General features: G+C 34.5%; 7 protein-coding genes across 7 annotated transcripts; 5 read left to right on the top strand and 2 right to left on the bottom strand.

The window, feature by feature from the left end:
- Positions 1 to 661: 661 nt before the first annotated feature.
- LOC111370789 (thioredoxin-like protein CXXS1) lies at positions 662 to 1460 on the top strand. Its single transcript, XM_022992655.1, has 3 exons — positions 662 to 837; positions 1003 to 1125; positions 1204 to 1460. Exons 1-3 carry the CDS (start codon positions 736 to 738, stop codon positions 1342 to 1344), a joined length of 366 nt encoding a protein of 121 aa, XP_022848423.1. The 5' UTR covers positions 662 to 735; the 3' UTR covers positions 1345 to 1460.
- Positions 1461 to 2749: 1289 nt separating this feature from the next.
- LOC111370154 (kinesin-like protein KIN-14N) lies at positions 2750 to 8397 on the top strand. The gene is made up of 16 exons (XM_022991850.1): positions 2750 to 2845; positions 2973 to 3048; positions 3152 to 3261; positions 3360 to 3479; positions 3582 to 3785; positions 4391 to 4600; positions 4682 to 4756; positions 4898 to 5043; positions 5150 to 5289; positions 5393 to 5502; positions 5907 to 6068; positions 6159 to 6370; positions 6605 to 6686; positions 6795 to 6899; positions 6994 to 7098; positions 8016 to 8397. The coding sequence occupies exons 1-16, from the start codon at positions 2750 to 2752 to the stop codon at positions 8193 to 8195; spliced, it is 2133 nt and encodes a 710-aa protein (XP_022847618.1). The 3' UTR covers positions 8196 to 8397.
- Positions 8236 to 9416, bottom strand: LOC111370788 (photosynthetic NDH subunit of lumenal location 3, chloroplastic-like). The gene is made up of 3 exons (XM_022992654.1): positions 9038 to 9416; positions 8663 to 8949; positions 8236 to 8583 (listed from the first exon to the last, which is right to left on the bottom strand). The coding sequence occupies exons 1-3, from the start codon at positions 9312 to 9314 to the stop codon at positions 8485 to 8487; spliced, it is 663 nt and encodes a 220-aa protein (XP_022848422.1). The 5' UTR covers positions 9315 to 9416; the 3' UTR covers positions 8236 to 8484.
- Positions 9417 to 10135: 719 nt separating this feature from the next.
- On the top strand, positions 10136 to 10970 carry LOC111370790 (thioredoxin-like protein CXXS1). Its single transcript, XM_022992656.1, has 3 exons — positions 10136 to 10286; positions 10454 to 10576; positions 10656 to 10970. The coding sequence occupies exons 1-3, from the start codon at positions 10185 to 10187 to the stop codon at positions 10785 to 10787; spliced, it is 357 nt and encodes a 118-aa protein (XP_022848424.1). The 5' UTR covers positions 10136 to 10184; the 3' UTR covers positions 10788 to 10970.
- Positions 10971 to 14827: 3857 nt separating this feature from the next.
- On the top strand, positions 14828 to 17565 carry LOC111370787 (transcription factor ILR3-like). The gene is made up of 6 exons (XM_022992653.1): positions 14828 to 14930; positions 15024 to 15221; positions 16007 to 16069; positions 16500 to 16577; positions 16657 to 16819; positions 16976 to 17565. Exons 2-6 carry the CDS (start codon positions 15085 to 15087, stop codon positions 17240 to 17242), a joined length of 708 nt encoding a protein of 235 aa, XP_022848421.1. The 5' UTR covers positions 14828 to 14930; positions 15024 to 15084; the 3' UTR covers positions 17243 to 17565.
- An 82-nt stretch (positions 17566 to 17647) lies between these two features.
- LOC111370786 lies at positions 17648 to 19303 on the top strand. Its single transcript, XM_022992652.1, has 2 exons — positions 17648 to 18720; positions 19158 to 19303. Exons 1-2 carry the CDS (start codon positions 17771 to 17773, stop codon positions 19159 to 19161), a joined length of 954 nt encoding a protein of 317 aa, XP_022848420.1. The 5' UTR covers positions 17648 to 17770; the 3' UTR covers positions 19162 to 19303.
- LOC111370785 (probable galacturonosyltransferase 12) lies at positions 18937 to 22570 on the bottom strand. Its single transcript, XM_022992651.1, has 6 exons — positions 22241 to 22570; positions 21026 to 21081; positions 20616 to 20771; positions 19957 to 20547; positions 19573 to 19875; positions 18937 to 19466 (listed from the first exon to the last, which is right to left on the bottom strand). The coding sequence occupies exons 1-6, from the start codon at positions 22449 to 22451 to the stop codon at positions 19182 to 19184; spliced, it is 1602 nt and encodes a 533-aa protein (XP_022848419.1). The 5' UTR covers positions 22452 to 22570; the 3' UTR covers positions 18937 to 19181.
- Positions 22571 to 23683: the final 1113 nt, after the last annotated feature.

Genomic DNA, 23683 nt, shown 5'->3' with positions numbered 1-23683 from the left:
TACGTGTGGGTCCTATCGAAAATAATGTTGTCCCTGAATTGTATTTGGTGGGTACAATGTTGTCTTGAAGTATAAACAAGAGAGCTATACGCAACTTCATTGCTAGACAATTTTGATTTACTTGTTAAATAGCTGTCTTTTGGAAGTTGTAGTAAAAAATCATAATAATTATTAAGTTGCAGCCACGAAAGTCCACCATGAAACCGACTACTCCAAAATGCACTCAAAATTCTAGTGTCACCAGTTCAAATCTGATTTTGAACGTATGAACCGTATAACCAAGAGAAACCATAAACCATCATAGATGAATTTCTGTAAAAACACTTTCGAATTCATCAACTCGGATCCACACACGATGCACTAAAATTTCAAATTAGAAGAGTTTTTAGAAGAAACAACATATTTATGTCAAAGTTCTTAAAAGATACAACAAGGAGTCGAAAAGTAACTAACCTCAAATTTATCATAAACAAATTTCGTTTTGTTATAGTTGATGTTACTGTTTACATTATCCACCTGGAGAAATGGGATTTGCTGGATGTTTGATTACCATAGCCCACAGAATTGGATAAGAGTAGAGCTGTTATAGATAATGAAATTATGTGGCATTCGAAGAGGGCCCTACTTTGATCCCATCCATTTCAGTCCCTGTTAAAATCCCAGAATAAATTGAACACTTCATCCTACACAATTCAAAGAACATTTTCGAGTTTTCGTCTAAATTCATACACTATTATGGCACAGCATCAGCAAATACTGAAGTCTAGAGTTGTCAAAATAGACTCTGAAGAAACATGGGATTTCTTTGCATCTCAAGCTAATAAACAAGGATGTCCTGTAAGTTTCGACGTAACCTTTCTTTTCTTGATATTTCTATCGACAAAGTTGTGGCACAAAAGTTAACCTGTTAGAGACGAGACATATTTATATTAACTTAAGTCTTCAACACAACATGTACACAATTTTCATAAATGGGTAGCGACAGCGTTTTGAAACTTGCAGGTTATAGTTCACTTTACAGCTTCATGGTGCATGCCTTCAGTAGCCATGAAGCCATTTTTCGAACGACTGGCCTTATGTCATCGCGATATTTTTTTTCTACGGGTGGATGTCGACGAGGTTAAGGTAATATACTTCCAGAAATACAATCTTAGTACTAAAATCATTGTTAAATTGTCTGAGAATTATGATTTATTTTATCAGGAGTTAGCATCAAAGATGGAGATTAAGGCCATGCCCACTTTTTTGTTCATGAAGGAAGGGGCGGTGGTAGATAAGCTTGTGGGTGCCAATCCAGAGGAAATCAAGAAGAGGGTTGTTGGATTAATCAACTATAATCATTGATTCATTCTGGTTGGGGCGATGATGACCCGACTAAATAGCACTGTATATTTCTTGTATGTTTAAAACAAGAATAATTGTGTCAAGAAATGATTATTTGTGCTCATATCAGAATTCTCGGAGTAATTCTCAATCGACGTACAAAGTCTAAAATTTCGAATACACAAAAACGAACTAAATGGAATATATGGTGGTCGATTCAACTCTGACATCACTATACGATAATTTTACTACCTTTCTACGTTAGTAATCCTATATCCGAACATGTACGAAATACTAAATCCAAAAAGTAAGAGTTGTCAATTAATACAACCCATTGTTACAAAAATAAGTAAACAAAAGGTTGAAAAATAAGATAATGATCAAATGGCATCAGCCATTAATAAAGATAAAATATTTTATTATGATTTATGCATAAGCATTTAGAAAAGGTTGCTAGTGCAGAATATGATGAGCATTTGTGGATTGAAAATTTATTCTTTCTTTATCATGTTGATGTTGAAATAAGGTGGTTATATAATTATGAACTTGTCTAAAATGTGAAATATGTGTAGATTCCTGCCTGTTCAAATTATATAAATATTTAAAGTTCAAATATATTTCATAAAATTGTAAAAGTTATGTTACTACTATAGGTGCAAAATGAAAGACTCGACTTGTCTTATCTAAGGTGCGATACAAATAAGATCCATACCTTTTGATGGAAATAAATTTTCTATATGTATGAACTTGAATAAATTTTAAAATATGTTCCCTTTTGCTCAAATTATATATATATATATATGGAAAAATATATAATTATCATAGTTTCAAGATACACATTTAGATTTAGGAAATTATAGAATTCTTTTATACATAATTAAATAGGTTAAAGTCATAATAACATACAATATATAGTATAATTACGTATCAGTCACAAATTACCCAATATCACTACAAATAAGATACAAAATATGGATCAAAATTACATATTTAGTAAATCACACATTTTTATAAATAAAAATTTATTTATCAGTCATAAATTACCCATTTTATTAATCACAATTACTCAACTAATTGTTCATAAATGTTCTGAATCCCACACTACTCCACCACAATGAGTACCATAAAAACGCAGTTGTTACCTCACCACAACCGCCACCCAACCACCGCTTGTACCAATAATTACCACCACTACCTCCTCCAATCAACCATCCATCTACGTCCACCATGCCGCCACCTACACACCTCTAACCAACCACATCAGCATCACCACCACATTGACACCACCATCACACAACAACCACCACCTCCACCACGCCAACCACCACCATGCTGATTCACAACCCACCACTACATAAACAACAGTGTACCATACTTTACCGCACCAACGCCAAATGGCAATAAAGATAGTGTTTTATTATGAATTATGCATAAGCATTTAGAAAAGGCCACTAGTGCAGAATATGATGAGCATTTGAGGATTGAAATTTTATTCTTTCATTATTATTTTGATGTTGAAAAGGTTGTTATATAATTATGAACTTGTGTAAAATGTGAAATATGCGTATATTTTCATCTGTTTAAATTTTATGAATTTTGAAAGTTTAAATATGATTCATAGAATCGTAAAAGGTATGTTATTACCATAGGTGCAAGATTTTATTAAGGAACAGGAGAAAGTTAAGAATTTACTGGAATTAGCAGAGAGGAAATGCAATGATATGGGTATGGGTGATTTGTTGATTAGTCATCAGTGCTTTAGGCTATCGAATAAATGAAATAGGTAGAACTTTTAACATGCAATATAATCTTATTACCTCATTCTCAGAGTTGCTGATGAAGGAAAAGGAAGAAGAGTTGAATTTAATCATTATGGAGTTGAGAAAGAAATTGGAAGCATTGCAAGAAAAGTTCACAAATGAGGAATTGGATAAATTGGTAAGATGAACACTAACGTGCAAAGGGTTGTGTTGTGGTTTTGGATGCTATTATTTTGTATATCCGCAAAGGACTAAATTGTTTAATGTGATCGTCAGGAAGCATTGGATTCTTTAGCAAGAGAGAAAGATGCTAAACTAGCTGCAGAGAGATTGCAGGCTTCCCTCTCAGAAGAGCTGAAGAGAACTCAAGAAGACAGCGCTAGTGCCAACCAGAAGGTAAAGAGAGAAGACAAATAACTGAAATTAGATTTCGTAATAGTTTCTATCAAATAATCTGCTGAAAACTGTATCCTTCGGGTCCTTGTTTGGCTTGTGCAGATACAGTCACTTAATGATATGTACAAGCGTTTGCAGGAGTATAACACGAGTTTACAGCAATATAATACTAGACTTCAGTCAGAACTTGCAGCAACAAATGAAACGCTTAAACGAGTTGAGAAAGAGAAGGTGGCAGTGGTTGAAAACCTGAGCACTTTGAGGGGACACTATACATCTTTGCAGGAGCAGCTAACTTCATCGAGAGTGAGTATTATGTTTTTGTTTTGACTTGTTGCACAACTCTCAACTCTTTTTATGCATTCATCACATGATTAATATGTGAGACCATTATGCCTTTTTGCAAGAGAAAGGACAACTTATTCTCACATTTACAACTTTATGTGCTTTACAGGAGATCGTCTATTTGACACCTTTGGACCTTATTTTGAGCATACTTAGAGTTGGGCTATGTGAATCTTGAAACCTTCATTTCTCCTGAACTTTAATCTTCACCAACTTAGAATAACTTTGCAACTATGGTAAGGTGAAGATATGAGGAAATGTGTTTTTTTTTTCCAAATTTTGAACCACTGGTCTTACTTTTTTCTTCTCTTTTTTTCTAATTCACTTCCTCTTTTACCATACTGCTGTATTAATACACATGGACTGAATGAGAGAGCTAGGGTAAGGTAAAGAATTTGTGGAAATGTACGCCTGCTCTAAATTTTGAACTACTGGTCCTTACTTTTTTTCAATTCACTGCCTCTTTAACCATACTGCTGTATGAATATGCATGGAATGCATGGGAGAAATTGCAATAGTTTACCAGATGTTTTCTTACAAAGGTTTATAATGCTTGATATTCCCAGGTTTTGCAAGATGAGGCCATCAAACAGAAGGAAGCACTAGGAAATGAAGTTGTATGCTTGAGGGGTGATTTGCAACAAGCAAGAGATGACCGTGACTGCCAGTTGTTACGAGTCCAGACTCTATCAGCTGAAGTAGAAAGATATAAAGAGTGCACTGGAAAATCCTTTGCAGAATTAGATAACCTGACTGTAAAATCAAATGAGCTGGAGGTTTGCTTTCCATACGTAATGCTTTTCCCTCTCAACCACAGAAATTTATTTACTAACAAATATCATGTAATTTTTTTTTAGTCAACATGTTTGTCTCAAAGTGAGCAAATAAGACGACTGCAGGAGCAGCTAGCTTTTGCAGAAAAGAAATTGCAGGTTCTCGATCTTGCATTTTCAGCTTTTGGTTGCTTTAAAGTTCTTACTGACCGGCATATCAAAGTTTATTTAGGTTTCTCTGTTCTGGATCATACTGGTTCAAGTACTCTCTTCTTATTTTATTTTTGTCATTTTTGTTAGCTGTCTGATGTATCAGCAATGGAGACAAAATTCCAATTTGAGGAGCAAAACGCATTCCTTCTTGATTTACAGAGTCGTCTGGTTGATGCAGAACTAAAAATTGTGGAAGGAGAGAAGGTTCGGAAGAAATTACACAACACAATACTGATAAATACAAATTCACATTTAATTTTAACCTGCCTGAATATTGATTGAAATTTTGTTTACAATCCTTCCATCTGATGATGTTAATTAGAAGCATCTGTCAATATAGGAGTTAAAAGGGAATATTCGTGTTTTCTGCAGAGTAAGACCTCTACTGTCTGACGATGAGGTTGGAACTGATGCTAAAGTTATCTCATTCCCTATAGCAATGGAAGCACTCGATCGAGGCATTGATTTGATTCAAAATGGTTAGCCTTGATTGAAATGGAGTCACATAGTGTTATACTTACGGGATTTGGATAGATTATTATTGCGATACATCCTATGCTTTAATAATCCTATTTTCATCAGGACAAAAGCACTCTTTCACTTTTGACAAAGTGTTTACACCTGAAGCCTCCCAAGAAGACGTATTTGTTGAGATTTCACAACTTGTTCAAAGTGCACTTGATGGTTACAAGGTAGTGTATTCCCGACAGCTCCAGTTTATCTATCATTCGAGTTTCTTACTTCAGAACTTGAGGTTGATAGGTTCATAAGGACTTTACTTATCCTTCAGATTATGCTATTTCATACTGCCCTAGTTGTTGTCTAGTTGATTTGCTACAGCCGATACGGACGATTCTCAATCTTGAGTCATGAACTCTAGATGATCTGCTAACCAGTTACATCTTGAATTTGTTTGGTTGCCATATGAATTCGTGATGAGTGTGCTGTGATTATTTTCCTGTGATCTGTCTCATGGCTACAGATGAATGCTTGATTTCACAAGATATGCATGCAGATTATTTTTTTTCACTCCATTTTACTGTCCAGATTTGATTTGCTAACATCCTAATGGTCGCCGGCAACTCTGCTGTCTCAGGTTTGTATCTTCGCTTATGGACAAACTGGATCTGGCAAGACATTTACAATGATGGGCAAGCCAGGTATACCTGATCAGAAAGGTTTGATTCCTCGATCCTTAGAACAGGTGTTTGAAACCCGACAAACTCTTCAATCACAAGGGTGGAAATATGAAATGCAGGTTATAGTGACTGCTATTGTCATATATCTCTACTAGTTGAGCTTGCTTAGGCCTATCTTCTAATTTTCTGTTCTTATCCGATTATTTTAGGTGTCAACGCTTGAAATATACAACGAAACAATACGAGACTTATTGGCAACAAATCGATTGGGGTTTGATGCACACCGGGCAGAGAACATGGGGAAGCAATATGCTATAAAACATGATGCAAATGGAAACACTCATGTTTCTGATCTTACAGTTGTTGATGTTCACAGTAGCAAGGAGGTCTCATATCTGTTAGAGCTGGCAGCACATAGCAGGTAACAAAGAACCTTTCACCCTATTATTTGTGTTAATCAAGCATGTGTTTTTACTATGGAAGTTGATCTCTATAAAGTTTTTAAAGATGCTTTTACACCCACATTTAGATATAAGTTCAGACCTCTATTTACTTCTGTGGACTACCATCATGGAGCATTTATTTTTTAAAGTGCACAATTTGGGCAGTGTTACAAATTTGATCTTTTGTCCGTAATTGGATTCAATTTTTTTAGATCCGTTGGCAAGACTCAAATGAATGAACAGTCTTCAAGGAGCCATTTTGTTTTTACGTTACGAATATTTGGCATTAATGAGGTAAATGGACCTTTCCTGCTTTCTGTTGCATCGTGGTCATGATTCCATCTTTATCTTGGTCTGAGAAAACATGATCACAGATTTTGTATTCCTTTTTTGTGGCAATAGGGCACTGATCAACAAGTGCAAGGCATCCTCAATCTAATTGACCTTGCTGGTAGTGAGCGTCTCTCTAAGAGTGGATCTATAGGAGACCGTCTGAAAGAAACTCAGGTGTTAGAATAAGAACTATTTCCATTTCTTTTTAGATTTTTTTCATTGTACAGATTTGTTTAAAATTATCTTTCTCATTTTGAGTAACACTCAGGCTATCAACAAGAGTTTATCCTCACTAAGTGATGTTATATTTGCCTTGGCCAAGAAGGAGGAGCATGTGCCATTTAGGAACTCAAAGCTAACCTATCTTCTTCAGGTAATTTTCAGCATTGATGCCTTGATAGCGTATGAGCAAGTTGGAGTGAAAATGATGTTAAATCGAGTTAAGTCAAGGCTTGATTATGGCTATCTGAGGAAGATAGATAGGGCGTACCAGCATTAACATTCGGTCATCATGAGCAAAATAATGCTATAATGCCCTAAGCTCAATTGTGTTATGTATGGATGATATTCATTTTCCTTTTGCTTGCTGAGGAAGGTTATATTGCCACTTGAATGGGACAAGACTACCGGACTAGTACACTTGTCGCTACAATGAACTTTTCCTGGGAGTAGTTTAGTTATGATTGCTTGGTTATATATTTTAGGGAAAACATTTCATGATGTTGCTGATAAATTATTAAAATGATTATGACTAGTTATGGAAGATACTTGGATGTAACCAGCATTAACATTCGTTATCATAGGCAAAATAATGCTATAATGCCCTATGATCAATTGTTATGTATGGATGAGATTAATTGTCCTTTTGACTGTTGAGAAAGGTTATATGGTTGCTTGATTAGGATAAGGCTACTGGAATTGTCAAATTTGGACTAGTGCACTTGGTGCTGCAACTAGATTTTCCTTTCGGAGTAGTTGCATTCTAATTGCTTAGTTGGTATAAACCATCTTAGCTATTTGAGTTTGCTGTATGGTTTTCATTATGTATTGTAGGGAAAGGATGTGGAGTTGCTGATAAATTATTAAAATTATTTAGTGCAGATTAGATATACTAACTTGCTTAGCCATAATAAATTTCTGATTGATGCATAGCACATTGTACAAGTACATCGCTAAATGTGAAACTACATAAAGGTCTTGCTAATGTTCTCCCTAATTTGCGATTTATCAAATTTTGTTTGATTAATACTCCAAATGATTAATGCTATTCTTTTCCCTGTCCCTTTTCAGCCTTGTTTAGGTGGAGATTCAAAGACATTGATGTTTGTCAACGTTTCACCTGACCCTTCATCCGTTGGTGAATCACTTTGTTCACTACGGTTTGCAGCACGTGTAAATGCTTGTGAGATTGGTATCCCCAGGCGGCAAACCAACCTCAGATCGACAGATTCTCGCCTTAGCATTGGCTGATTTTTGATAGTGTAACTGTTCTAGATTTAGGAAAAGTGTGTTATTCGTATTTCAATGGCATTAACAAGAAAAAAAGGCCCTACTAACAGCATCCACGTGTGATTTGTATGTAAAGACTATATTGCCTTTGTATCATTGACACTGGATATTTAATGTTCTCTACAAATTTGTTGCATAAAATCAAATGCAATCTGTAATTGAATGGGAAAATTATTCAAAATGAAATCTACGTTCTTACTTAACTGCTTTTTGAAATGCATCTAATTTGAAAGATGCACCTGTTGTACATTTATGCCATTCGATTCATAACCTCTTGGAGAATTGAAGTTGTATCTGCATAATATGACTCTGTCTGAGGAAGATTCTGCTTTTTCACTGCATCTTCAAGCTGCCAAAATTTGTCTTCAGTGAAAGTTCAAAAAAGTTACATTTATGAAGAAAAGAACGATAAATTTTGGTTAGATTACCTTTTCAACATTGTTGAACAAACGATTAGCAAGTTCTGTAAGAGATTTCTTATCGTCTGCTGGTGCTGCGGAGATTACTTCATCAAAATCGTAGTACATAAATGTCGACTTAAGGCGCAGATATTTTCTTATGTAATTCCAAGTATCTTGTCCTATCATATCTCCCAACGCTATGAGATCGAAAGCATAACGTTTCAATCTGTGCATTCTCCCTTTAGTTCCAATATTTGCTATGTATATTCCTTTCTTGAGAAAAGACCGAGTTCCTGTCTCTTCATTGTTAATTTCTACAACAAAGAAAACATATAATCAGTCTTTCAGATTATAGCTTTTCTTAAATTTAAGTTGAAGAAGAAAAAGAAGTATAGAGCTTACTGTTGTTAACAGAGGGTACTGGTAAAGGTCCTGTGAGCCAAAATCCATTGTCCTCTGCAAGAGAAACTCTAATGCTTGTATTTCCAAAGAGTGCAATTGAAGCAAGGCCTATTGCCAATCTTCTTGTTGTGTGCACTTTGTTGTCTTCGAATTCATCCTTTTCCTTGCCAAAAAAGCATGTAATTGTCGATTTTCTCGCAGTTTTCTCGACCCGGCGCAACTTAGGAATTGAAGGTGGAGCTTCAAATACTCCATTGAACTTTGCAGTGATTGCCATAGTAGTTCTCAAGTGAAGAAGTTTTGGGCTGTATTGATTTTATCTGCTTGAAAAGTGCGGGCTACCATTAACCACCAAATGGATATCCTTTGGGGGGATAAATTAGTCATTTTGTAAAATCTATATTGTGGGGCCTACGTGTGGGTCCTATCGAAAATAATGTTGTCCCTGAATTGTATTTGGTGGGTACAATGTTGTCTTGAAGTATAAACAAGAGAGCTATACGCAACTTCATTGCTAGACAATTTTGATTTACTTGTTAAATAGCTATCTTTTGGAAGTTGTAGTAAAAAATCATAATAATTATTAAGTTGCAGCCACGAAAGTCCACCATGAAACCGACTACTCCAAAATGCACTCAAAATTCTAGTGTCACCAGTTCAAATCTGATTTTGAACATATGAACCGTATAACCAAGAGAAACCATAAACCATCATAGATGAATTTCTGTAAAAACACTTTCGAATTCATCAACTCGGATCCACACACGATGCACTAAAATTTCAAATTAGAAGAGTTTTTAGAAGAAACAACATATTTATGTCAAAGTTCTTAAAAGATACAACAAGGAGTCGAAAAGTAACTAACCTCAAATTTATCATAAACAAATTTCGTTTTGTTATAGTTGATGTTACTGTTTACATTATCCACCTGGAGAAATGGGATTTGCTGGATGTTTGATTACCATAGCCCACAGAATTGGATAAGAGTGGAGCTGTTATAGATAATGAAACTATGTGGCATTCCAAGAGGGTCCTACTTTGATCCCATCCATTTCGGTCCCCGTTAAAATCCCAGGATAAATTGAACACTTCATCCTACACAATTCAAAGAACATTTTCGAGTTTTCGTCTAAATTCATACACTATTATGGCACAGCATCAGCAAATACTGAAGTCTAGAGTTGTCAAAATAGACTCTGAAGAAACATGGGATTTCTTTGCATCTCAAGCTAATAAACAAGGATGTCCTGTAAGTTTCGACGTAACCTTTCTTTTCTTGATATTTCTATCGACAAAGTTGTGGCACAAAAGTTAACCTGTTAGAGACGAGACACATATTTATATTAACTTAAGTCTTCAACACAACACGTCCACAATTTTCATAAATGGGTAGCGACAGCGTTTTGAAACTTGCAGGTTATAGTTCACTTTACAGCTTCATGGTGCATGCCTTCAGTAGCCATGAAGCCATTTTTCGAACGACTGGCCTTAAGTCATCGCGATATTTTTTTTCTACGGGTGGATGTCGATGAGGTTAAGGTAATATACTTCCAGAAATACAATCTTAGTACATAAAATCATTGTTAAATTGTCTGAGAATTATGATTTATTTTATCAGGAGTTAGCATCAAAGATGGAGATTAAGGCCATGCCCACTTTTTTGTTCATGAAGGAAGGGGCTGTGGTGGATAAGCTTGTGGGTGCCAATCCAGAGGAAATCAAGAAGAGGGTTGTTGGATTAATCAGCTAAAATCATTGATTCATTCTGGTTGGGGCGATGATGATCCGACTAAATAGTACTGCATATTTCTTGTATGTTTAAAACAAGAATAATTGTGTCAAGAAATGATTATTTGTGCTCATATCAGAATTCTCAGAGTAATTCTAAAATTTCAAATACACAAAAACGAAATATATGGTGGTCGATTCAACTCTGACGTTACTATACGATAATTTTACTACCTAACTTTTCTACGTTAATATTCCTATATCCGAACATGCACGAAATACTGAATCCAAAAATTAAGAGATGTCAATTAATCCAACCCATTGTTACAAAAATAATTAAACAATAGGGTGAAAAATAAGATAATGATCAAATGGCATCAGCCATTAATAAAGATAAAATATTTTATTATGATTTATGCATAAGCATTTAGTAAAGGTTGCTAGTGCAGAATATGATGAGCATTTGTGGATTGAAAATTTATTCTTTCTTTATCATGTTGATGTTGAAATAAGGTGGTTATATAATTATGAACTTGTCTCAAATGTGAAATATGTGTAGATTCCTGCCTGTTCAAATTATATAAATATTTAAAGTTCAAATATATTTCATAAAATTGTAAAAGTTATGTTACTACTATAGGTGCAAAATGAAATACTCGACTTGTCTTATCTAAGGTGCGATACAAATAAGATCCATACCTTTTGATGGAAATAAATTTTCTATATGTATGAACTTGCATAAATTTTAAAATATGTACCCTTTTGCTCAAATTATATATATATGGAAAAATATATAATTATCATAGTTTCAAGATACACATTTAGATTTAGGGAATTATAGAATTCTTTTATACATAATTAAATAGGTTAAAGTCATAATAACATACAATATATAGTATAATTACGTATCAGTCACAAATTACCCAATATCACTACAAATAAGATACAAAATATGGATCAAAATTACATATTTAGTAAATCACACATTTTTATAAATAATAATTTATTTATCAATCATAAATTACCCATTTTATTAATCACAATTACTCAACTAATTGTTCATAAATGTTCTGCATCCCACACTACACCACAATCAGTACCATAAAAACACAGTTGTTACCTCACCACAACCGCCACCGCTTGTACCAATAATTACCACCACTACCTCCTCCAATCAACCATCCATCTACGTCCACCATGCCGCCACCTGCACCTCTAACCAACCACATCAGCATCACCACCACATTGACACCACCATCACACAACCACCACCTCCACCACGCCAACCACCACCATGTCGATTCACAACCCACCACTACATAAACAACAGTGCATCATACTTTACCGCACCAACGCCAAATGGCAATAAAGATAGTGTTTTATTATGAATTATGCATAAGCATTTAGAAAAGGCCACTAGTGCAGAATATGATGAGCATTTGAGGATTGAAATTTTATTCTTTCATTATTATTTTGATGTTGAAAAGGTTGTTATATAATTATGAACTTGCGTAAAATGTGAAATATGCGTATATTTTCATCTGTTTAAATTTTATGAATTTTGAAAGTTTAAATATGATTCATAGAATCGTAAAAGGTATGTTATTACCATAGGTGCAAAATAGAATAATCGACTTGTCTTATCCAAGGGGAGATACGATTACGATCCATACCTAATTGGTTGAATTTTTTTCCTTTCATTATCATTTTGATTTGAAATGTTTCAACGATGTTGGATTTACCACACAATAATTTATATTCAAATAGCAAATAAACAGTTGGAAAAAATTTTGATTTATAGAATGAATGGAATAGAATAAAAGTCTAATGATCGAGGCAAGAGTTTGATCTCCTTAAGACGATATTTTCACGCACTAATGTTGACGATCTTTTGACACTCGTCTCCCAAAATATAACAACTTCGACTTGAAATAGTAACACTTCAATTACGAGACTTGACGAACCTAATAATATTTTGATCTCTTTGAGACAGGAGGACTAAAATACACGAAATTAATATTTGGGACTTAAGTGCACAATATGGAATAATGTAGATCGAAAGGATTATATTTTGCAAGAGAGATAATCAAGAATGATTTTTGGAATGAATAAAATTCGGGACATGGAGACCTATGTGTATAAGTGGAAATGTTGTGTCCTTTGGACACAACATCCCAGTTTTTAGAAGATGCCACGCGTCGCATATAGAAAAATTCAAAATAAATAAATAATATAATTCAAATATATTATTTAATAATAAAATTCAAATATTATTTTACCAAAAATATTTATACTAATTTTGGCCCAAGCCCAAAATATTATTTATGCGTGTGAGCTTTGGCTCAACCTACTAGCATGTAGGTCCTCTCCCCTTCAATCCAAACCCAAGCACCAAACTTGAGCAATATAAAGCGATTTCTATTCTTCTAGTTTTCCTATGTGTAATAGGCATTTTTCAATTTTTCACCAATTTTTATTTTCAATTTATTTCAACTTCAAGTAGTCATTTTTTGACTTTAATTTCTCATTCACCGTTAATTGGATTTGAGAAAATGAATGCATACATCAATCTACTCATGGTAAAATATACTCGGCCAAAGAAATCTTTTATCCAACTAACGGGAACCACTTAAAGAATTGGTCAAAATTTGATCAAACCATTTAATTAAACCAATTTTCCGACATGAAATAAGGTTGCTATATTTATGAACTTATATAAATTGTGAAATGGTTGTAGACTCCCTTCTGTTCAAATTATATAAATATATAAAGTTAAAATATGATTGGTAGAGTTGTAAGAGATATGTTACTATAGTTGCAAAATAAAATACTCGATTTTCCTTAGCAAATGTGAGATGCGATTACGACCCATACCTTCTGATGGATTAAAATTTTGTCCATTCGTAATCATTTTGATGTTGAAATGAGGTTGCTACATTTATGAACTTTGCATAAAATATGAAATATGTATAAATTCCAGCCTGCTCAAAATATATAAATATTTAAAGTTAAAATATGATCGGTAGAGCCATAAAATTTGTGCTGCTCTAGGTGCATAATAGAATACTCGACTTGTTGTAGCAAATGTGGGAAATGATTATGACCCATGGTTACCGTATTTATGAACTTGAGTAAAATGTGAAATATGTATAAAAATTTCCGTCTGTTCAAAATATATAAATATAAAAATTTGGAAAATGATAAGTAAAATCATAAGAGACGTGTTCCTCTAGGTGCAAATAGAATACTCGATTTGCCTTGGCAGAATTGCGATACCATTACGACACACCTTTTGAAGGATTGAAATTTCATTATCATTTCGACGTTGAAATAAGGTTGTTATATTTATGAACTTGCTAAAATGTAAAATATGTATAGATTTTCATCTACTCAAATTATATCAATATTTAAAATTGAAAAATGATTGGTGATATGTGTTACTATAGGTGCAAAATATAATACTTGACTTGCCTTATCAAAGGTGCGGTTGATTACGAATAACATTGAAATTTTATTCTTTTGTTAATCATTTTGATGTTGAAACAATGTTGCTATCTTTTGCGTAAAATGTGAGATATGTATAAATTCTCGCCTGCTCAAATTATATAAATGTCTAAATTGAAATATGATTGGTAAAATCATAAAAGATGTGTTACTGTAGGTGCAAGATATAATACTCGACTAGTCTTAGCAAAAGGTGCGACATGATTATGGCCCGTACATTTTGATGGATTGAAATTTTAAATAAGGTTGCTATAGGTATGTGTTTGCGTAAAATATAAAATATGTGTAGATTTTCATCCGTTCAAATTATATAAATATATAAAAATGAAATTAATTAGAAAATCTATAAAGACATGTCATTATAGATGCAAAATTGAATACTCAACTTGTCTTTAGCAAAGTTACAATATGATTTCGTCCCACGTCTTTTGACGGGCTGGACATGTTTGACAAAGAAAAAACAAAAAATAAATAAAAATAAATAAATAATATATATATATATATATATATATGATAATAAATTTAGTATTTAGGTTCTAATAAGAAAATAGAAAAGAGAAAAGCATTCATTTAGCCCAGGTGGCACCTCATAGGACGGCGTATAGTCGCGTGTGTGTTCTTGTGGAGAATAAAATTTTTACGGTTTGATATCACCGAATTGGTATCAAATTAAATGAACCTAAAATTGAAATTCTTTTACAGATTCCCTATTTTATTTTTCAACTCCCGTGAACCAATTTTCCATTAACTGTAGGTTTGATTGCTTGTGAGCCGGGGAAAAAAAAAAATTTATTCTTTCCGGCGGCTGTTTGGAAATGGTTTCCCCGGAAAACACGAATTGGTTGTATGACTATGAGGTCGAGGACATCCCGGTCCCCGTAGGGAATTTCTCTGCTCCACCAGCTGGGTTTTCTTGGTCAATTCAAGCTTCGAATGGTTCAACTAATGTCAGGTAGTAGTTGGAATGTATTTGTTATATTTCTTCTTGTATTCGCATGTGTTGTGTCTCCTTATTAGGTTGTGAACTTCCTTCTTTTTCCATTTTGATGGGATATTTTTGAGGTTTTGTAATTTGATATGGTACTTACCCAATTAGTTAAAGTTCTTGATTTAGTTGTTTAATGTTGCAAATTCGAGCCAATTAGTTAGAGTTAGAGTCTTCTGGGTTTTTTGGTTTTTGTGATTTGGGAGACTTGTTCGTGAATTTCATATTTTGTACTTGGGTTTATGCTCTCACTTCTATAATTTTCCTTTTCTTTTTAATTCTTTCTTGTATCCATAGATATTGACATTTGATTTATCAAGACTTGTTTTAAATTTTATTATTAGAAGTTGTTAATGCTCTAATTGCTGTAGCGGATCTTGATTAGATTTTTTCGGAGTGCTTTCGTGATCAGATTAGATGTTGGGCCTTCTATTTATCGCAACACAATCTTTCAAGCACCTAAGAAGGTGCTTGTTGATTTTTTTTATTCTTTGTTTTGATAAGTAACACGAGTATTTCTATTGATATATGAGGGGATATCGTGCTGACGGCAAACTTGTTGCTAATAAGGCTTAGTTAGTTGTATATAAAGGATAAACATCATTCAAATCTTTCAAGTTCTTTTTGAAGTTCTAAGGTTTCTTTCATTAGTATCCGATTCAGTATTTTTTTTCCCTTCCAGTTCACTCTAGTAAATATCAGTTTTCGCTATTCTCACCCTTTTCTTTATGCCAATCCAATCTTATTGATAGTGTGGGAATTGATGGTTCATTTGGGGAATCAGACATGCAGAAGGAAACTGCCTCAAAAAAAAGGTAAAGAGCATCTTCTTGGTTTGCATATTTTCGGCGGTTGATCAGTTGGGTTTTTTATTTTATTTTATTATTATTATTATTATTATTTTTTCCGGTTGTAAAGATGCTCAGTTTGGAAACATTTATCAGATGCACATACTACTATAATATATAGTTAATTACTTTTAAGATTGGAGTGAGGAGTTTCTTAATCTCCTTACATCACATCACCTTTCCTTGAAGTTTCAGCCTTCCATGGTGTTTATAGCTGCTTGTGATGTTGTAGAATTGCTCGTCTATATAAGAAAGATGTTACAAGAGTTTTTGCTTCATGAACTTAGTATTGGTTTTGTAAATTATGATTATATTGGAGAGGCAATTATATACGCTATTACTGCTTTGCTGCTAAACCTTCATTTTTTATTTTCCCACATTTTTGGCACTTACATAGACCTAGAGTGGAATCATGCGCTCCATCAAATTCCAAAGCTTGCAGAGAAAAACGACGGAGGGATAGGCTAAATGACAAGTATGATCATGTTCTCTGATGTCTCCTCTGTCCTTTACCCGTTTACTATCTTCCAATAACTGCAAGGGGTGCTCTTTAGGTATATGGAATTGGGTGCTCTTCTCGAGCCTGGACGACCTCCTAAAACAGACAAGGCTGCCATCTTGGTTGATGCAGTTCGAATTGTAACTAAGCTACGAGGTGAAGCCCAGAAGCTAAAAGACTCTAATTTGAATCTTCAGGAGAAGATTAAAGAACTGAAGGCAAGCTTTCTCCACACCCACATTTACTTCTTTATATTGTCTCCATCACTATCTGTGGATGTGAATCCAATATTTTCTTGAAAAAATGGATGGGGAACCAAGAGATAATAATCACTACTTATGCAACTCTCATACAAGTTCCACTAATTTGTGTAGGCTGAGAAGAATGATCTTCGTGATGAGAAGCAAAGGTTAAAGGCTGAGAAGGAGAAACTGGAGCAACAACTAAATACCATGCATGTCCAACCCGGTTTTCTGCCCGCTCCTCCTGCCATACCTGCTGCTTTTGCTGCCCCAGGCCAAGCTGCAGGCAACAAGTTGGTACCCGTCATCAGTTATCCTGGAGTTGCCATGTGGCAATTCATGCCACCCACAGCTGTTGATACTTCACAAGACCATGTGCTTCGCCCACCGGTTGCCTAAGTTGTTGGCCAAATTCTATGATAGCGTAGTTTGCATTTTGGTCCAACTATTAAAGCCCATTTTGCCAATGCTCGACTGTCTTAGTTTTTGCTAACTGTCGAACTTGGATCTAGCAGATGATGGAAAGTACTTGTGGTTCCCGAACTATGATTTACTTGATGCTTGTGTTGTTATGTAAATGTTATTAAGTGAATTTTGCTCATATGTTTTCTAAGGATCTTTCATATGGCTTACTGTGGTGAAATGTACTCTGTAAAAAGAGACTAAAACAGTACTGCTGGTCTCTTTTGACACAAACTGAAATGGTTTGGTTACAAATGGCACTTTTTAATGTTATCTGGATTGAGTGTGATGGAGCCTTTTCAACTGTGTGCAAATTTTACTGAATGCTGCCAAAAGAAATTCTGTATTCTATCCTTGCAGGTTTTTTGAGGCTCAAATTGTTCCATGTGCTATTTCCTTATCTGGATTGCTGTGTAAATTTCTTCACAGAAAAGGCCCTCGTTTTTGACTTTTTAACTGATCAAAATGGATTCCAAATTCCTACAAATTCATCACCAAACCATCAAAATTTCTGACTCTAAATTTCACTTCCTAAAACCCAAAACCCTGCCTGAATCAAGAATTTCATTCTCATCTTTATCCCTGAAATGTTCCCTATCTTCCACAAATCCTCCAACAACAAAAGAAGAAGCTATTCTCCAAGTAAAAACTTCGCTTTCATCCACCTTGGAGAAGCCTCTCAACAACCCAAGACTTGCCGGAAAGATCAAGAAAGTAAAGCAGCCCAGATTACGGGTTGAAATTCCGGTCATTGATGACTCTCCGGCTTCGCTCACACAGCTTGCTCTTGAAGTGTTTGGTGAAATGCCCATTAGAAGAAAAGGCTCAAAGATCAAGATTCTTATCATATGGCCAACCCAAAGCCTAACTCAAGCTGCTGCTGTGGCCTTTGAGTCTCAATCTTCAAACCTTCTTACCGAAAACGTTCTTATATCATCAGTCCTCGAGGAGGATCCCAGAGTTCTGAATTCTGCTGATGTGGTTGTGTTTTTGTCCCCCGAGTCTTCACAATTATCAATCATGAAGACAGTTACTGACAGTATTTATCCAAAGCCGGTAATAATTTTCAATCCTAAATGGGGTTTTGAAGAGGAGAGTGATTTTGGTGAACTAAGTGGTTTTGTATGTACTTTTGAGGTTGTTTATTCATTTATGGGGTTGGAGGTTAAAGGGATTTTGAGCAAGAGAAAAGGTGTGATTTTCAAATGTGTGAAAGATGGGATCTTGAGTGGTGAGAAATGGAATGTTTTGGTTGAAGAAGAAGAAGAATTGAAGGTGGTTTCAACCTTTAAAGCGCGGCCATCAATCATTGAAGTCGAGAATGTTCTTTACAATTTAATGGCTATCAATTCTCCCATTACAAAGTCTGCTAAGTTCTTGAAGGAATTATTGTCCAATGTGACAGGGAGGAAAAAGTAAGTGGTTTTGTGAAAATAAGAAATTTTTTACCTGATTATTTTCTTAGACTCTACTCTATTATGAGAACTTTGAGAATATGTTTGTTAAAATGTCTGAATGAAGTAAGAATCTTAACAGAATATAAGACTTCTTGTATTATTCGGTTTCAACATCTGCTCCTGACCTTGCCCCTATTGTTTCATAATAGTTGGTATTCCATTACGAGAAACAAACATGAAATGTTATTTGATCACATCCCAATAATTTATGGTAAATCATAAATCTTGATGTGCCCCAAGGCTCGAAGAAATTAAAAAAATCGAAAAATTATAATATATCAAGAACTTAGAAATCAAGGAAGAGTTTTCAAAATTTGAAGCCTGTGGCTATTACAATCTGCATGGAAACGGTGCAGATTCATCTATTGTGAAGAACCTTCCATTTTCATTTACAGGTGAAGAGCCTGAATCAATTGTCTCTAAGATGCTCTTATATGGCATCCCTTGATGAATCTGTCCGAGAAGTTGACATACTTGGTCCATAGAGGCCGTAGTTGTGAAAAGGCTATATCTAGCCATGGTTTTGCTCGACCATTGAAGTGGATGACACCGGCACTTTCAGCATCTGCAACAGTCGTGTTTTCCTGGTATCCTAGCCCTAGCATGTGCCAAAAGGGATCAATCGCGTAGGTATGTCCATGGAAAGCTATTAGACCGGGAGGTAAAGTTCCTAGCTGCCACAAACTTAAGTCGGATTTTATGTTCTGTAATGGGAGAATTAAGACATCATCAGAAAATATTTGATATGTTTAAGAAATTTTACAATTCCAGTGCTATACAAATGTCTTTAAGATTTTATGAATTCCTTACCTCTTCAATCCAGTGATGGTATTTCTGGCTAATATTTGTTTTCCTCCAAGCGTCTAGATCGAAGATGTTCATGCCATAGGCCCATGCACATTCATTAGGATTGAAATTCTTTGCTATCAGAGGATGAGAAAAGTTCAAATAACTTTTGAACTTCTTCGACATTACATATTTGTCCTCCCCTATACATGTTTCGACTGCTCCATTGACCTTTCCATTCATGTCGATATCCCACAGAGGTGAAAGGTCAGTTTGCACCACGATGTCATCGTCCAGGAAGACAACCTTCTTAAGACTAGGATACAACTGCAAACAAAATGCATTTTGTGTATTAGACTAAAAGCTCTCAAGGAATTTTAGGGAAAGCCAAGAAACTTTGAGACTTACCTCTGGTAAATGTATCCGAATGTGATTCATCACTGAATTGTACTTGGGACTAAGTGCTTGCAATTTTGCGGCAATAACTTTAGGTTGTTCGGTGTTATTTGCCACAATGGCTGATGACCCTCCTCTAAACTGCGAGCGAACTTTTTGATCTTTCTCCATTGCTTCCAACACGGGGACCTTCCCCTTAGTTAACCAATCAAAATGGTGCAATGCTTTAACCTCAATGATTGCAGGTGTCAAAGGATGCAGTGAAAACCATGCCTGCATCGGATAGTAGGTCTTTCTATCTGTAATTATGTGTAGGACTACCCTCTCAGGACGCAATGAATTTTGCACAAGTGATGATGCAACAACAGAGGTGGCAAGGACGTTGTCAGAGGCGAGCACAAAATGGAAGAACGAATTATCAACCAGGGCAGGGACGAATTCTGCTGATGGTAGCTGGAGACGAGCATTGGAATTAGTAGAATGCTCATTCGCTAATCTTAGAGCAAGACAATGCAACTGTTTCGGGATGCTACTGGATGCCACGTGGCGGTACAGATATTCTTGGATTTTCGCTGTTCTGGTCCTTTGTTCGAACAGTGTCACCTGAAAGAACAAGAGGAATCAGCCATTTGTATGCGTGTTCCTGTTTATCAGATATTTTTGATGATTACCATAGCTTTGAGCTTGACAGCAAAGGTCTTTGCATCTGTCTGTCCATCTTTCATCTCAGCAACAAAATCTTCCAATGTTTGAGGGATTTCTGGTCCTGGTTCTATTTCACTTTGATTAGCAGGATCTTCCAGAACTTGATATATAACTTCAGGAACCTAACAGAATCAGAGAAAGTTCAGTTACCTCAAAAATTCCATATCAATGATCAAACAACAGGTTAAAAACACTGATGCCCACTAAATCTTTAGCAAAATTTCATGTATATTACTAAATTTCATTTTGTTGTAAGCTGGTTATCGAACTTAACCAACGTGAAATTTCGCTAAAATTTTAGTAACTATCAGTGTATTTAGCCTGATACGAATGGTATGAAATTATGTAAAGACAAAAACAGGGTTCAGGAGATTACAGTTGCTTCAAGTCTTCTTCCCAAAACTTTTGGTCCCAATTTTTTCCCCAAGCAGCCTACATTCGATGAAAAATCAAAGATTTTAGTACTGATAAAGTTGTAGAAAAAATAAGGTAAATTTCATTCGTGGTAACTATAATTTCACTTGATGTCAATAAGGTAACTCTATCGGCCGGTAACTACGCATTTTAATTTGATTTCAATCAAGGTAACTTAGTTCGATTCCACTGACATAAATTATGTGCTTGACACTCAATTAATGATGACTATCACATGTAATTGTTAATTACTAATGTGGAATAAGTACAACTCCAGTGAAATAAATGGTAACTATAACTTTTTTATTATCGCGTCATTTATTTCCGCATTAGTTTCAGTGACGAAATTGGATGGAGTACCCAATTGAAATCAAATTAAATGCAATTATTCAATTGAGCAAAAGTAAAAGTATGATTATATGCTTGACATTAATGGAATCTTCAAAAAAAACAAAAACAAAAACTAATATTGTGATGCAAAAGTTCATATGTTTTAAAATCACAATTACAAATAATTACTAAAGATTAATAATGAAATTTTATGTTATCTTTAAATTTAATTATTGATAAAAGCTTAACATTACTTTCAAAAAGGTTTGTCGATTATTAAACAATTAAGAAAATAATTTAAGACTAAGAAAAGCTTATTAATTAGTAATATTAACAACATAAATAGTTTAATAAATTTAACTAAACGACGAAAATTTTGTAAATACGTAAACTAATAAAAATATAAAAATTAAATACTAATAAAATATTTCCATCAAAAATGGAATAAAATTACCACTAATAATTTCTCCCTCCACGATTAATAGATGAAAATAAAATATTATCGTCTAACAAATAAATAAATAAAACTTCTGTTGGTGATACCAATAACTACCGTACCAGTCGATGTGGACGTTATCACCAACATTATTTTAAAAAATTAAAAAAAATAAAGAAAGAATAAAATTATTTTCATTTCAAGTAGTGATAAAAAATTCTTATAATTAACTGCTTTATATATGCATACCAGCCAGTTCAAGCTCAAGTTCATATTAATATATGGATAAATCACAATCTTCAAAAACCCATTTTGGTTTATTAATCTGCTTGTATGTATATATGTATCTATATGTGTACATTTGTATTATGAGAGAGCGAGAGAGCGAGAACGAGAGAGAGAGAGGGATACCTAGGGTTGAGCATCTGGTTTCTCCATCAATGATATCCACAGCAGTTAACACAAACACAAAACGAAGAAGAAAAGTGAAGAACAAAAGAGAATAAAAAACCATTCGGTACGACAATCTTCTCGATCCTATCTTCACTTTGATAAATTCTCTCACACCTTTTGCAGGCAAAACAGTGACATGCCTCAAACTTGGAGATATATGCAGCTGCATTTTTCAGAAAAATACCCAGGGCCAGAAATAACGTATACACACGCGAACACTACGAACTCTATATTTATTTAGCAATGCAGCCAAGAATTTGTGTTCGAAATGCAAAGACGATGTAAGAGAAAATGCTGTAAAAGGAAGGTTTTGAGGGTGCATGTTTAGGGTTGCTATCAGTTACCTAAACTTGCTTCAAATTTAGGTTATAAATTTAAGGTGTATAAACGTGTTTATTTTTTAAACATGGAAATGTAAATTTGGCAGAGAAGAGGAGAGTTTGTTTGAAAGAAAAGGACTTGAGACTGACCTGGTGTTGAAGAAGAAAGGTAAGAGAGAGAAAAGCAAATGTTTTGAGAGAGAAATGCGATTTATATTGTTTTGTTTGGTGGGGTTTCGCTTTGCCTCCACATGAAGTCTTTTGAAATGAACAGTTTAAGTTTGGTCTTCGACACGGACAGAGTTTCTAAATGGAAAAATGACACTCTTTTCTGTCCTATTTTTTGGTCTTTAGGGTTATGTAAATTTATGTGTGAGCAGGTTAAACCATAAAAACACAAAGGGCTAAACAAAAGTATCAAGTTGCCGTAACTGGAATGAAACGATCGATTCGATCTGGTTCTATTCTTGTTTTTTAATCGATTTCGGGTACTAGAACCAAGAAATGATGGATTTGATCCAATTCTTGATTCTAGTACCAAAAACTTAAAATCCAAAATGAATTGAACTTCTAACTTAATTGGTTCAGTTATTTATAGAACTATAGTATATAATTAATGTATATTCTCTCATTACCATAACGAAAATTTAACTAGAAATTGTACTTGAAACAAATGGTTCTATCTATAAAATCCTATTTCTTGATTTGGTTCGATTTCTTTGAAGCTGGAACATGTACACTTTTAAAATTTTTGACTCAACAAATCCTTTATATTGTCGATCTACCTTTCTAAATGTGTGAATATATTTCAGAAAGATCATACTCTCACGGCATCTTGAAACTTACCCTGGAAAGACGGGTTGCATATTCCGACTTACTACCAAATCTAGAGGAAATTTATCGCCATTCTTCGATTAAATTGGAAAGCATTTCAGATTTTGGTGATTTTCTTGGTCTATGTTTTTCCAGACTGAGGCTCACAAATATTTTCAGTTGTCCCCAACTAAAACTCTCTCTCTCTCTCTCTCTGTTGACGGTACCTTGGTTAAACTAAAATCTTGCCCTTAGAAAGGGCTTAGGG

Source organism: Olea europaea, chromosome 21 (assembly GCF_002742605.1).
Source record: "Olea europaea var. sylvestris chromosome 21, O_europaea_v1, whole genome shotgun sequence".
Lineage (NCBI taxonomy): Eukaryota > Viridiplantae > Streptophyta > Magnoliopsida > Lamiales > Oleaceae > Olea > Olea europaea.
The sequence above is the reverse complement of the archived record's forward strand: the minus strand, read 5'-3'. Positions and strand labels throughout refer to the sequence as shown.